Below are 16,356 nucleotides of genomic sequence, written 5' to 3'. Positions count from 1 at the left end.
ACAATACAACTGTATTGTCCCCTCCCTTCACCTACAATACAACTGTATTGTCCCCTCCCTTCACCTACAATACAACTGTATTGTCCCCTCCCTTCACCTACAATACAACTGTATTGTCCCCTCCCTTCACCTACAATACAACTGTATTGTCCCCTTCCTTCACCTACAATACAACTGTATTGTCCCCTCCCTTCACCTACAATACAACTGTATTGTCCCCTCCCTTCACCTACAATACAACTGTATTGTCCCCTCCCTTCACCTACAATACAACTGTATTGTCCCCTCCCATCACCTACAATACAACTGTATTGTCCCCTCCCATCACCTACAATACAAATGTATTGTCCCCTCCCTTCACCTACAATACAAATGTATTGTCCCCTCCCCTCACCCACAATACAAATGTATTGTCCCCTCCTTCACCTACAATACAAATGTATTGTCCCCTCCCCTTCACCTACAATACAACTGTATTGTCCCCTCCCATCACCTACAATACAACTGTATTGTCCCCTCCCATCACCTACAATACAACTGTATTGTCCCCTCCCTTCACCTACAATACAACTGTATTGTCCCCTCCCTTCACCTACAATACAAATGTATTGTCCCCTCCCTTCACCTACAATACAACTGTATTGTCCCCTCCCATCACCTACAATACAACTGTATTGTCCCCTCCCTTCACCTACAATACAACTGTATTGTCCCCTCCCTTCACCTACAATACAACTGTATTGTCCCCTCCCATCACCTACAATACAACTGTATTGTCCCCTCCCTTCACCTACAATACAACTGTATTGTCCCCTCCCATCACCTACAATACAACTGTATTGTCCCCTTCCTTCACCTACAATACAACTGTATTGTCCCCTCCCCTCACCTACAATACAAATGTATTGTCCCCTCCCATCACCCACAATACAAATGTATTGTCCCCTCCCTTCACCTACAATACAACTGTATTGTCCCCTCCCTTCACCTACAATACAACTGTATTGTCCCCTCCCTTCACCTACAACTGTATTGTCCCCTCCCCTCACCTACAATACAACTGTATTGTCCCCTCCCCATCACCTACAATACAACTGTATTGTCCCCTCCCCTCACCTACAATACAACTGTATTGTCCCCTCCCATCACCTACAATACAAATGTATTGTCCCCTCCTTCACCTACAATACAACTGTATTGTCCCCTCCCCTCACCTACAATACAAATGTATTGTCCCCTCCCTCACCCACAATACAACTGTATTGTCCCTTCCTTCACCTACAATACAACTGTATTGTCCCCTCCCATCACCTACAATACAAATGTATTGTCCCCTCCCATCACCCACAATACAAATGTATTGTCCCCTCCCCTCACCTACAATACAACTGTATTGTCCCCTCCCTTCACCCACAATACAAATGTATTGTCCCTCCCTCACCCACAATACAACTGTATTGTCCCCTCCCTTCACCCACAATACAACTGTATTGTCCCCTCCCTACAATCACCTACACCCATACAACTGTATTGTCCCCTCCCTTCACCCACAATACAAATGTATTGTCCCCTCCCTTCACCTACAATACAACTGTATTGTCCCCTCCCTTCACCTACAATACAACTGTATTGTCCCCTCACCTACAATACAAATGTATTGTCCCCTCCCATCACCTACAATACAAATGTATTGTCCCCTCCCATCACCTACAATACAACTGTATTGTCCCCTCCCTCACCTACAATACAACTGTATTGTCCCCTCCCATCACCTACAATACAACTGTATTGTCCCCTCCCATCACCTACAATACAACTGTATTGTCCCCTTCCTTCACCTACAATACAACTGTATTGTCCCCTTCCTTCACCTACAATACAACTGTATTGTCCCCTTCCTTCACCTACAATACAAATGTATTGCCCCCTCCCTTCACCTACAATACAACTGTATTGTCCCCTCCCTTCACCCACAATACAAATGTATTGTCCCCTCCATTCACCCACAATACAAATGTATTGTCCCCTCCCTTCACCCACAATACAAATGTATTGTCCCCTCCATTCACCCACAATACAAATGTATTGTCCCCTCCATTCACCCACAATACAAATGTATTGTCCCCTCCCTCACCTACAATACAACTGTATTGTCCCTCCCCTCACCTACAATACAACTGTATTGTCCCTCCCTTCACCCACAATACAAATGTATTGTCCCCTCATTCACCCCAAACAACATTGTCCCACTCCTTCACCCACAATACAACTGTAGTCCCACCCTTCACCCACAATACAAATGTATTGTCCCCAGCACACTTCACACATACAAATGTATTGTCCCCTCACACTTCACACACAGTAGAATACAACTGTACTGTCCCCTCCCAGTCACCCACAATACAAATGTATTGTCCCTCACCACAGTAGAGGAGCAGCACACTTCACACAATACAAGGTATTGTCCACACTTCACCCACAGTACAAATGTAGCACACTTCACCTACAGTAGAGGAGCAGCACACTTCACCCACAATACAAAGTATTGTCAGCACACTTCACCCACAGTACAAAGCAGCACACTTCCACACCTAGAGGAGCAGCACACTTCATTGTCCCAGTTCACAGGAGCAGCACACTTCATACAGTTTATGCAGCACACTTCACACACAATACAGGAGCAGCACACTTCACACACAGTAGAGGAGCAGCACACTTCACCTCAGTAGAGGAGCAGCACACTTCATACAGTAGAGGAGCAGCACACTTCACACACAGTAGAGGAGCAGCACACTTCACACACAGTAGAGGAGCAGCACACTTCACACACAGTAGAGGAGCAGCACACTTCATACAGTAGAGGAGCAGCACACTTCATACAGTAGGAGGAGCAGCACACTTCACACACAGTAGAGGAGGAGCAGCACACTTCACACACAGTAGAGGAGGAGCAGCACACTTCACACAGTAGAGGAGCAGCACACTTCACACAGTAGAGGAGCAGCACACTTCATACAGTAGAGGAGCAGCACACTTCATACACAGTAGAGGAGCAGCACACTTCATACACAGTAGAGGAGCAGCACACTTCACACAGTAGAGGAGCAGCACACTTCATACAGTAGAGGAGCAGCACACTTCACACACAGTAGAGGAGCAGCACACTTCACACACAGTAGAGGAGGAGCAGCACACTTCATACAGTAGAGGAGCAGCACACTTCACACACAGTAGAGGAGCAGCACACTTCACACACAGTAGAGGAGCAGCACACTTCACACACAGTAGAGGAGCAGCACACTTCACACACAGTAGAGGAGCAGCACACTTCATACAGTAGAGGAGGAGCAGCACACTTCATACAGTAGAGGAGCAGCACACTTCACACACAGTAGAGGAGCACATTTCACACACAGTAGAGGAGGAGCAGCACACTTCATACAGTAGAGGAGCAGCACACTTCATACAGTAGAGGAGCAGCACACTTCACACACAGTAGAGGAGCAGCACACTTCACACACAGTAGAGGAGCAGCACACTTCATACAGTAGAGGAGGAGCAGCACACTTCATACAGTAGAGGAGCAGCACACTTCATACAGTAGAGGAGCAGCACACTTCACACACAGTAGAGGAGCAGCACACTTCACACACAGTAGAGGAGCAGCACACTTCACACACAGTAGAGGAGCACACTTCATACAGTAGAGGAGGAGCAGCACACTTCACACACAGTAGAGGAGCAGCACACTTCACACACAGTAGAGGAGGAGCACACTTCACACAGTAGAGGAGGAGCACACTTCACACACAGCAGAGGAGGAGCACACTTCACACAGTAGAGGAGGAGCACACTTCACACACAGTAGAGGAGGAGCACACTTCACACAGTAGAGGAGGAGCACACTTCACACAGTAGAGGAGGAGCACACTTCACACACAGTAGAGGAGCAGCACACTTCATACAGTAGAGGAGGAGCACACTTCATACAGTAGAGGAGGAGCAGCACACTTCACACACAGTAGAGGAGCAGCACACTTCACACACAGTAGAGGAGCGGCACACTTCACACAGTAGAGGAGCGGCACACTTCACACAGTAGAGGAGCGGCACACTTCACACAGTAGAGGAGCGGCACACTTCACACAGTAGAGGAGCAGCACACTTCACACAGTAGAGGAGGAGCACACTTCACACAGTAGAGGAGGAGCACACTTCACACAGTAGAGGAGGAGCACACTTCACACAGTAGAGGAGGAGCACACTTCACACAGTAGAGGAGGAGCAGCACACTTCACACAGTAGAGGAGCAGCACACTTCACACAGTAGAGGAGCAGCACACTTCACACAGTAGAGGAGGAGCACACTTCACACAGTAGAGGAGCAGCACACTTCACACAGTAGAGGAGGAGCACACTTCACACAGTAGAGGAGCGGCACACTTCACACATTAGAGGAGCGGCACACTTCACACAGTAGAGGAGGAGCACACTTCACACAGTAGAGGAACAGCACACTTCACACAGTAGAGGAGGAGCACACTTCACACAGTAGAGGAGGAGCACACTTCACACAGTAGAGGAGGAGCACACTTCACACAGAGGAGGAGCACACTTCACACAGTAGAGGAGGAGCACACTTCACACAGTAGAGGAGGAGCACACTTCACACAGTAGAGGAGGAGCACACTTCACACAGTAGAGGAGCGGCACACTTCACACAGTAGAGGAGCAGCACACTTCACACAGTAGAGGAGGAGCACACTTCACACAGTAGAGGAGGAGCACACTTCACACAGTAGAGGAGGAGCACACTTCACACAGTAGAGGAGGAGCACACTTCACACAGTAGAGGAGGAGCACACTTCACACAGTAGAGGAGGAGCACACTTCACACAGTAGAGGAGGAGCACACTTCACACAGTAGAGGAGGAGCACACTTCATACAGTAGAGGAGGAGCACACTTCACACAGTAGAGGAGCAGCACACTTCACACAGTAGAGGAGCAGCACACTTCACACAGTAGAGGAGCAGCACACTTCACACAGTAGAGGAGCAGCACACTTCACACAGTAGAGGAGCAGCACACTTCACACAGTAGAGGAGCAGCACACTTCACACAGTAGAGGAGGAGCACACTTCACACAGTAGATGAGGAGCACACTTCACACAGTAGATGAGCAGCACACTTCACACAGTAGAGGAGCAGCACACTTCACACAGTAGATGAGCAGCACACTTCACACAGTAGAGGAGCAGCACACTTCACACAGTAGATGAGGAGCACACTTCACACAGTAGAGGAGGAGCACACTTCACACAGTAGATGAGGAGCACACTTCACACAGTAGAGGAGGAGCACACTTCACACAGCAGAGGAGGAGCACACTTCACACACAGTAGAGGAGGAGCACACTTCACACAGTAGATGAGGAGCACACTTCACACAGCAGAGGAGGAGCACACTTCACACAGTAGATGAGGAGCACACTTCACACACAGTAGATGAGGAGCACACTTCACACACAGTAGAGGAGGAGCACACTTCACACAGTAGATGAGGAGCACACTTCACACACAGTAGAGGAGGAGCACACTTCACACAGTAGATGAGGAGCAAACTTCACACAGCAGAGGAGGAGCACACTTCACACAGTAGATGAGGAGCACACTTCACACAGTAGAGGAGCAGCACACTTCACACAGTAGAGGAGAAGCACACTTCACACAGTAGATGAGCAGCACACTTCACACAGTAGATGAGGAGCACACTTCACACAGAGGAACAGCACACTTCACACAGCAGAGGAGGAGCACACTTCACACAGTAGAGGAGGAGCACACTTCACACAGTAGAGGAGGAGCACACTTCACACAGTAGAGGAGGAGCACACTTCACACACAGTAGAGGAGGAGCACACTTCACACACAGTAGAGGAGCACAGGGTCAAACCATAGTGCAGCGCCCCTGGATGGAGAGAGCCAGTATGTTGTTGGGTTAAGGGCCAGCATGTTGTTGGGTTAAGGGCCAGCATGCTGTTGGGTTAAGGGCCAGCATGCTGTTGGGTTAAGGGCCAGCATGCTGTTGGGTTAAGGGCCAGCATGCTGTTGGGTTAAGGGCCAGCATGCTGTTGGGTTAAGGGCCAGCATGCTGTTGGGTTAAGGGCCAGCATGCTGTTGGGTTAAGGGCCAGCATGCTGTTGGGTTAAGGGCCAGCATGCTGTTGGGTTAAGGGCCAGCATGCTGTTGGGTTAAGGGCCAGCATGCTGTTGGGTTAAGGGCCAGCATGCTGTTGGGTTAAGGGCCAGCATGCTGTTGGGTTAAGGGCCAGCATGCTGTTGGGTTAAGGGCCAGCATGCTGTTGGGTTAAGGGCCAGCATGCTGTTGGGTTAAGGGCCAGCATGCTGTTGGGTTAAGGGCCAGCATGCTGTTGGGTTAAGGGCCAGTATGCTGTTGGGTTAAGGGCCAGCATGCTGTTGGGTTAAGGGCCAGCATGCTGTTGGGTTAAGGGCCAGTATGCTGTTGGGTTAAGGGCCAGTATGCTGTTGGGTTAAGGGCCAGTATGCTGTTGGCTTAAGGGCCAGTATGCTGTTGGGTTAAGGGCCAGCATGCTGTTGGGTTAAGGGCCAGCATGTTGTTGGGTTAAGGGCCAGAATGTTGTTGGGTTAAGGGCCAGAATGTTGTTGGGTTAAGGGCCAGTATCTTGTTGGGTTAAGGGCCAGTATCTTGTTGGGTTAAGAGCCAGCATGTTGTTGGGTTAAGGGCCAGCATGTTGTTGGGTTAAGGGCCAGCATGTTGTTGAGTTAAGGGACAGCACCCCCCCCAGTTTAATTTTACAGTGCCCCACCAGGGATTCTAACCGTGACCTGTCAGCTACAGGTCCATCCCCTTAGCTGCTGGGCGACCTACCTGACCCCACCGGACGCTCCCACTGGCTGGCATTGGTGATGTGGTTAAAGTAGTACACTCTACCTAGGAAAGGGAGGAGGGAGAAAGAGTATGGGGGAGGAGGGCGGGAGAGAGAAAGAGGACGGGGAGGGAGGGAATGGAGAGAAAGGGGACGTGGGAGGGATTGGAGAGAAAGGGGACGTGGGAGGGAATGGAGAGAAAGGGGACGTGGGAGGGAATGGTGAGAAAGGGGACGTGGGAGGGAATGGAGAGAAAGGGGACGTGGGAGGGAATGGAGAGAAAGGGGACGTGGGAGGGAATGGAGAGAAAGGGGACGTGGGAGGGAATGGAGAGAAAGGGGACGTGGGAGGGAATGGAGAGAAAGGGGACGTGGGAGGGAATGGAGAGAAAGGGGACGTGGGAGGGAATGGAATGGAGAAAGGGGACGTGGGAGGGAGGGAGGGAATGGAGAGAAAGGGGACGTGGGAGGGAGGGAGGGAATGGAGAGAAAGGGGACGTGGGAGGGAGGGAGGGAATGGAGAGAAAGGGGACGTGGGAGGGAGGGAGGGAATGGAGAGAAAGGGGACGTGGGAGGGAGGGAGGGAATGGAGAGAAAGGGGACGTGGGAGGGAGGGAGGGAATGGAGAGAAAGGGGACGTGGGAGGGAGGGAATGGAGAGAAAGGGGACGTGGTAGGGAGGGAATGGAGAGAAAGGGGACGTGGTAGGGAGGGAATGGAGAGAAAGGGGACGTGGGAGGGAGGGAATGGAGAGAAAGGGGACGTGGTAGGGAGGGAATGGAGAGAAAGGGGACGTGGTAGGGAGGGAATGGAGAGAAAGGGGACGTGGTAGGGAGGGAATGGAGAGAAAGGGGACGTGGTAGGGAGGGAATGGAGAGAAAGGGGACGTGGTAGGGAGGGAATGGAGAGAAAGGGGACGTGGTAGGGAGGGAATGGAGAGAAAGGGGACGTGGTAGGGAGGGAATGGAGAGAAAGGGGACGTGGTAGGGAGGGAATGGAGAGAAAGGGGACGTGGTAGGGAGGGAATGGAGACGAAGGGAGGGAATGGAGACGTGGGAGGGAGGGAATGGAGAGAAAAGATGGAAGGGGAGAGAAAGGATGGAGAGGGTGAGGGAGAGAAAGGATGGGGAGTAGGGGAAGAGAGAGGAGAGGTGTTGGTTTGGGGGATGAGAAAAAGGGAGCCGATGCTACAACTAAAGTCTACTGAAGCTTCCTTTCCTTCAAGTGCATTAATCTACACAGATAAAAGCGTGAGCCTACACAGATAAAAGCATTCATCTACACAGATAAAAGCATTCATCTACACAGATAAAAGCATTCATCTACACAGATAAAAGCATGATCTACACAGATAAAAGCATTCATCTACACAGATAAAAGCATTCATCTACACAGATAAAATCTACACAGATAAAAGCATTCATCTACACAGATAAAAGCATTCATCTACACAGATAAAAGCATTCATCTACACAGATAAAAGCATTCATCTACACAGATAAAAGCATGAATCTACACAGATAAAAGCAGGAGCCTACACAGATAAAAGGCATTTTGCTTTAGTCTAATCTCAGTTGGTCGTCTTCAGCAACTTTTACTGATATTATGCTGAAGAAGGCGTTGAGAAAATACATATTTAACTTCTGCTCACTGGGCAGAAACCCGCCATCCTAACACAGGTGTCGGAATGGTCCCACGGCGCGGGACAAAATGACGTCATTGTTATGGGCCTTGTTATTTTCTGCTACCTCGCGAGCTGGCGTGAAATGAATGAATGGACATTAATGAATAAACTGACCAACTCAAAATGACGACACCCCATACAACAGTCTTATCTTCCAATACAGATATTCCTAAGAATTTGATTATGAAATAAGTTACTGTCCAATGCATAGTGCGTTGAACAGTTGTCAAAACATGCATGCGCCGTTGCTAGTTAGGCTAGCTTGCTGAGTTAGTCGTGAGGGTAATGACTGGCTAACTAAACAACACCAGATGATAGCTTTTTGATACACGCACTAGTCAAACGAATAACCATCAGAGACAATTCACGAATAAACATGCGTCACCACCTAACGATGCAACAAGATTACAACCTAACTAGCTGGTAATTTAGCTAAGCCGCTAATGCCGCTAGCATTTGGGTTCGTTCGGTCGGTACTTGGCCATGCAAGTGGTTTGTGCACCAGCGACAAATTGTTCGGGACTGGGATGATACAGCTAGTTATCGCTCTCAACCTACTGGAACTGCGGCTCATCCGCTTTTCCCACCCGGACGGTAGCTTCTCGTCCTCGCCGTCTGCCATTTTCCCTGCTTGCTTTCAAAACTGTGCAAGTCACTCCTCTTTGCCTCTGGTGGCTCGTAGATTGCGGCTGTAAGGAAACGTCTGCTGCTGATTCTGTTGTTGCACCTTCCATCCGCCAGGTGTCAAAGAGACATGTTTAGAATATTCTTCACTTTTCTAGAAGGGTTGCTTTTACATGTGTTTCGTTGTTGTTGCATTAGACATGTATTTCTCATGATAAACTACATTTGATTTAATCGAATGGTATGTTGATATCATTTCGGCTGTTTATTCCACTGATCTACAGTAAAATAAAAAGCCCTTATAGACTGATGTGACCGCATTTGTTATTTCATTGCAACTATTCGCAGCACTTCTGGTTGATTTACGGCATAGCTGAATATTGCAGTGCCCGCCTTCTCTTGACATGTCACCCTATGAGAGGCCTTGACGTAGCCACGTCAATCATCCGTTTAGATGTTTCATTGGTGCTTTTTCTCGTTGTACACAAAGCGGAACGCTTTACGACTACACAGGCTGAAACGATTCTGACTTTCGCTAACGACTAGCTATCAATAAGGTAATATCTGTACTTATACGATATTTTATCAATGGTATAGACCAATAAACATGTGAGGAAACTTCAATATCTAAGACGTAATGCTTTATTTATTTTGTCAGGGGTTGTTGATGAAGCGCTAACTAGCTCTGCTAACATTAGCCAACTCCACATGACAACATAACGTTTATTGTCCTTGCTGTTATGTTATCTGCTAAGTAACATTACATTATTGGAGTTGTAATGACAAACAACTGGAACATCATCCTTGTATTGTAATCAGCACTGTTGTGTAACCAACTAAAGTTCGCTAGTTAGTTTAAACTGTGTGCTGTTTCACTCCACTTCGATACGAAGTGATTTTCGTAGCAGGTTATGAGAGCATTTTTCGCTAAGCCGTCTTAACCTCAGTCTCCTAACCGACTACGTTAATTATCCTAACCCGCTTTAAGTTCTGACCTGCTACGAAAAAGTCGCTTCCGTATCGTAGTTGTTTGAACATAGTGTTTATCGTATGTTCACCGTGTCATACTGTACCGCTGTCTCAACCAACTCTCCCCGTCTCTCTCTGCGGATCAGGATGATTGAGGTGGTTTGCAATGACCGGCTGGGCAAGAAGGTCCGGGTGAAGTGCAAGTATCCTTTTACTAAGCTGACCACCATGCTAGTCTTACAGCACAGACCTACGCCATTCACAGACTGCATCTGATTTAGCGCCTATTGGCGATAGTAACACACTGTTACAATAGTATGTGAATACCCCTTCAAATGAGTGGATTTGGCTATTTCAGCCACACCCGCTGCTGACAGGTGTATAAAATCGAGCGCACCGCCATGCAATCTCCATAGATAAACATTGGCAGTAGAATGACCTTACTGAAGAGCTCAGTGACTTTCAATGTGGCATCATCATAGGATGCCACCTTTCCAACAAGTAAGTTAGTCAAATTTCTGCCCTGCTAGAGCTGCCCCAGTCAACTGAAAGTGCTGTTATTGTGAAGTGGAAACGTCTAGGAGCAACAACGGTTCAGCCGCGAAGTGGTAAGCCACACAAGCTCACAGAACGGGACCGCTGCAGCGCGTTAAAAATGGTCTGTCCTCGGTTGCAACACTTACTACCGAGTTCCAAACTGCCTCGGGGAAGCAACGTCAGCGCAATAACTGTTCGTCAGGAGCGTCACGAAATGGGTTTCCATGGCCGAGCAGCCACACATAACCCTAAGATCACCATGATGCCCAGCGTCGGCTGGAGTGGTGGAAAGCTCGCCACCATTGGACCCAGCGCAGTGGAAATGCTTTTTCTGGAGTGATGAATCACGCTTCACCATCTGGCAGTCCGACTGACGAATCTGGGTTTTGGTGCATAGTGCCAACTGTAAAGTGGAGGAGGAGTAATAGTCTGGAGCTGTTTTTCATGGTTCGGGCCCCTTAGTTCCAGTGAAGGGAAATCTTAACACTACAGCACACAATGACATTCTAGACGATTCTGTGCTTCCAACTCTGTCTCAACAGTTTTGGGAAGTCCCTCTCCTGTTTCGGCTGGCTCCCGTGCACAACGAGGTTCATACAGACATTGTTTGTTGAGATCGTTTTGGAAGAACTTGACTGGCCTGCACAGAGCCCTGACCTCAACCCCCATCGAACACCTTTGGGATGAATTGGAACGCCGACTGCCCAACATCAGTCCCCGACCTCACTAGTGCTCTTGTGGCTGAATGGAAGCAAGCCGCCGCAGCAATGTTCCAACATCTAGTGGAAAGCCTTCCCAGAAGAGTGGAGGCTGTTATAGCAGCAATGTTCCAACATCTAGTGGAAAGCCTTCCCAGAAGAGTGGAGGCTGTTATAGCAGCAATGTTCCAACATCTAGTGGAAAGCCTTCCCAGAAGAGTGGAGGCTGTTATAGCAGCAAAGGGGGGACCAACTCCATATTAATGACCATGATTTTGGAATGAGATGTTCGACGAGCAGGTGTCCACATACTTTTTTCTTATCCCAGATGCTCGTTCTGAACGTTAAAACGCGTCGCTGCGATATGGTTTTGGAAACAAGGAATGTATCTTTCATATCAGCAAGAAATACTTTTAAAAAAACGAAAGGTTAAATTACTACAGACCTTTTTCGAGGGTTAGGGTTATATAGATGTCTGTAGATGCTAAACCTTCAGAGGTTGCAGGCATAGACACACTATACCAACATGTCGTTATAGCAGTCATCTGTGTACAGCCTTAACCCTTTCCAGCTCAGAAGACACTATAGGAGACCTGAAGAAGCTCATCGCTGCCCAGACAGGCACACGGTGGGACAAGATCGTACTCAAGAAATGGTGAGAAAGAAATTAAGTCCCTAGTCTACGGACCAGTGACGAGTCACTTCCCTACGGAGTGACCACTTCCTAGCCTACGGACCAGTGACGAGTCACTTCCCTAGCCTACGGACCAGTGACGAGTCACTTCCCTAGCCTACGGACCAGTGACGAGTCACTTCCCTAGCCTACGGACCAGTGACGAGTCACTTCCCCTACGGACCAGTGACGAGTCACTTACCTAGGGACCAGTGACGAGTCACTTCCCTAGCCTACGGACCAGTGACGAGTCACTTCCCTAGCCTACGGACCAGTGACGAGTCACTTCCTAGCCTACGGACCAGTGACGGACCAGCCTGACCAGTGAGTCACTTCCCGAGCCTACGGACCAGTGACGAGTCACTTCCCTAGCCTACGGACCAGTGACGAGTCACTTCCCTAGCCTACGGACCAGTGACGAGTCACTTCCCTAGCCTACGGACCAGTGACGAGTCACTTCCCTAGCCTACGGACTTTTATTAATTATTTTTTAAATGTAACTATACAAGTCAGTTAAGAACAAATTATTATTATCTCCAATGACGGCCTACTGCGGCCAAACCCGGACGGCGCTGGGCCAGTAGTGCGTCACCCTATGTGACTCCGTCACGGCCAGGTGTGATTCAAATCAAATGTATTTATAATGCCCTTCTTACATCAGCTGATATCTCAACGTGCTGTACAGAAACCCAGCCTAAAACCCCATACTGCAAGCAATGCAGGTGTAGAGGCCTGGAATCGAACCAGGGTCTGTAGTGACGCCTCTAGCACTGAGATGTAGTGTCTTATTTCTTTACTCATCTATTGTTCACCTAATACCTTTTATTATTTTTTTGACTTAAAAATTGCACTGTTGGTCAAATCAAATGTATTTGTCACATACACATGGTTAGCAGATGTTAATGCGAGTGTAGCGAAATGCTGGTGCTTCTAGTTCCGACAATGCAGTAATAACCAACGAATAATCTAACCTAACAATTCCACAACTACTACCTTATAGACACAAGTGTAAGGGGATAAAGAATATGTACATAATGATATATGAGATGAGTAATGTAGGGTATGTAAACATTATATTAAATAGCATTGTTTAAAGTGGCTAGTGATATATTTTACATTAATTCCCATTTATTAAAGTGGCTGGAGTTGAGTCAGCGTGTTGGCAGCAGCCAAGTAAGTATGTCACTGTTGGTTAGAGCCTGTAACTAAGTATGTCACTGTTGGTTAGAGCCTGTAACTAAGTATGTCACTGTTGGTTAGAGCCTGTAACTAAGTATGTCACTGTTGGTTAGAGCCTGTAACTAAGTATGTCACTGTTGGTTAGAGCCTGTAACTAAGTATGTCACTGTTGGTTAGAGCCTGTAACTAAGTATGTCACTGTTGGTTAGAGCCTGTAACTAAGTATGTCACTGTTGGTTAGAGCCTGTAACTAAGTATGTCACTGTTGGTTAGAGCCTGTAACTAAGTATGTCACTGTTGGTTAGAGCCTGTAACTAAGTATGTCACTGTTGGTTAGAGCCTGTAACTAAGTATGTCACTGTTGGTTAGAGCCTGTAACTAAGTATGTCACTGTTGGTTAGAGCCTGTAACTAAGTATGTCACTGTTGGTTAGAGCCTGTAACTAAGTATGTCACTGTTGGTTAGAGCCTGTAACTAAGTATGTCACTGTTGGTTAGAGCCTGTAACTAAGTATGTCACTGTTGGTTAGAGCCTGTAACTAAGTATGTCACTGTTGGTTAGAGCCTGTAACTAAGTATGTCACTGTTGGTTAGAGCCTGTAACACTAAGTATGTCACTGTTGGTTACCTGTAACTGGTCACTAGTTAGCCTGTAACTAAGTATGTCACTGTTGTATTCACTGGGCAAACACTGTGACCTGTAAACACTTTGATTTAGATCACTGCCTGTAACTAAGTCACTCAGAAACTTGTCAGTTGTTAGGCCTGTATATTTGGAACCAATGACGTATGTCACTGTTGGTTAGAGCTCCACTTCTCTTCCTCCTGTATTATTCACTGTTGGTTAGAGCTGGTCTCTGTGTCGTAACTACGTTTGTATCCAGGGTAACCTGTAACTAAGTTGTCAGAATATTAAGGTAGAAATGTCACTGAACCTGTAACTAAGCCTCTGTGACATGTAGAATGAGGAATCATGTCATTTCTATCTGAAACCTGTTCACTGTTGAAGGAACTAAGCTGTTGGTTAGAGCCTGAACTAAGGTCACGTGTTCTTCCTCTGTGACACTGTGTAGAATGAGGAATCATGTCATTTCTATCTGAAACGTTCCGGAAGGAATCTGGTCGTAGGTCACTGTGTTCTTCCTCTGTGACCTGTAACTAAGTCACTGTTTTCCTGTAACCTCTGTCAGGTACACCATATTCACTGTTGGTTAGGACCACGTGTCCTCTGGGAGACTGTATCACTTTTGAGCCCTCGTCACTGAAGTGCAGTTTCACTGTTTTCCCAACGGATGGCGTTTTATTGTCGTGAGTCTGTAACGTCCTGGAGGCCTGTAACTAACTGTTGGCCATTTCCCTTGACAGAGTCACTTCGGCAAAGTCAAACTCTGTATATATGTTTTCAATAATGTGTCTTTTTGGTGTTTTAAATTAGGGTTAGGCATTAGGTTCAACAGTGTGTTAGGCATTAGGTTCAACAGTGTGTTTTAAATTAGTGTTAGGCATTAGGTTCAACAGTGTGGTTAAATTAGGGTTTGGCATTAGGTTCAACAGTGTGGTTAAATTAGGGTTAGGCATTAGGTTCAACAGTGTGTTTTAAATTAGTGTTAGGCATTAGGTTCAACAGTGTGTTTTAAATTAGTGTTAGGCATTAGGTTCAACAGTGTGGTTAAATTAGGGTTAGGCATTAGGTTCAACAGTGTGTTTTAAATTAGGGTTAGGCATTAGGTTCAACAGTGTGTTAGGCATTAGGTTCAACAGTGTGGTTAGGGTTAGGCATTAGGTTCAACAGTGTGGTTAAATTTAAAATGAGATTGGATGCCTTTGTGACTGTGCCAGCTAGTGAGCACTGTAGAGCTGCCTCCAGAACAACATTCATGATGAAGAATGCTAAAACAGCTGTTTAACCAAGAGGAAATAGAACACTATTGAGCCCTTAGAACAGCAGTTTCACTCTGACCAGGGAGGAATCTGTAAACTGGGTGATACTGAGCCAACATGTCTGCTTTCCTTCCAGATTTTGCTACTGTTAGATATAGTAAGGAGAGAGAGAGAAACATACAGCAACATTTGAATGTCTCCTCCTCCTCCTCACTTTATCTGATGGTTATTGTCAGAGTGGGTTTCTACATGTAAGCAACGTTTTTGTTATTGAGAAATGCTGTTGGTGAAGTATTGCCTTGAAAGTGAGGAGTTTCCTGGTTTAGTTCATTATATTGAGGGAAACTCGGGGAAATGATTTGGTTGTGCAACTCGAGACATTTGACACACACATAAACACGGTACATCTGGCATATGGATGGTGTTTATGTGGGACTATTGATCATCACCACCACTGTTCTCCTCCTTAACTCACCTGTCTGCAGATGAGATCCATGATGGGCAGAACCTGGAGCTGTACTACCAGTAGAAGACTGAGGACACACCACACACACACACCTATGTATTAACAAGGCTTGAGTTTGTTGATCATTGGATCAGGGTTTTGCGGAAGACATTGATGATGTTCTAGTGATGAAATGTTTTGATATTGTTTGGAAATAAAAACAAATATTTATATTAGTTTAATTTGTCTCCATCTCTAACTTATATTATTATAGTGCACTACTATAGACCAGATCCCTTTATAGTGCACTACTATAGACCAGATCCCTTTATAGTGCACTACTATAGACCAGATCCCTTTATAGTGCACTACTATAGACCAGATCCCTTTATAGTGCACTACTATAGACCAGATCACTTTATAGTGCACTACTATAGACCAGATCCCTTTATAGTGCACTACTATAGACCAGATCCCTTTTATAGAACACTACTATAGACCAGATCCCTTTATAGTGCACTACTATAGACCAGATCCCTTTATAGTGCACTACTATAGACCAGATCCCTTTATAGTGTACTACTATAGACCAGATCCCTTTATAGTGCACTACTATAGACCAGATCCCTTTATAGTGCACTACTATAGACCAGATCCCTTTATAGTGTACTACTATAGACCAGATCCCTTTATAGTGCACTACTATAGACCAGATCCCTTTATAGTGCACTACTATAGACCAGATCCCTTTATAGTGCAC

The 16,356-nt window shown here is 46.8% G+C and overlaps 1 protein-coding gene and 1 pseudogene across 2 annotated transcripts in view; one reads left to right on the top strand and one right to left on the bottom strand.

Moving 5' to 3' along the window:
- Positions 1-9,528, bottom strand: part of pin1 (peptidylprolyl cis/trans isomerase, NIMA-interacting 1) — a 28,608-nt gene extending 19,080 nt beyond the window's left edge. The window contains exons 1-2 of one of the 2 annotated variants that reach the window (XM_052514876.1): positions 9,150-9,528; positions 6,911-6,973 (exon numbers count right to left, since the gene is read on the bottom strand). In XM_052514876.1, coding sequence (XP_052370836.1) covers positions 6,911-6,973; positions 9,150-9,213 — 127 coding nt within the window. In that variant the 5' untranslated portion in view covers positions 9,214-9,528. The remainder of the gene's footprint in view (positions 1-6,910; positions 6,974-9,149) is intronic. The other variant, XM_052514877.1, reaches the window with a different exon arrangement.
- A 103-nt stretch (positions 9,529-9,631) lies between these two features.
- LOC127928013 (ubiquitin-like protein 5) lies at positions 9,632-15,838 on the top strand (annotated as a pseudogene).
- Positions 15,839-16,356: the final 518 nt, after the last annotated feature.

Source organism: Oncorhynchus keta, unplaced genomic scaffold (assembly GCF_023373465.1).
Source record: "Oncorhynchus keta strain PuntledgeMale-10-30-2019 unplaced genomic scaffold, Oket_V2 Un_scaffold_2010_pilon_pilon, whole genome shotgun sequence".
In the NCBI taxonomy this organism is placed as follows: Eukaryota; Metazoa; Chordata; class Actinopteri; order Salmoniformes; family Salmonidae; genus Oncorhynchus; species Oncorhynchus keta.
The sequence above is the reverse complement of the archived record's forward strand: the minus strand, read 5'-3'. Positions and strand labels throughout refer to the sequence as shown.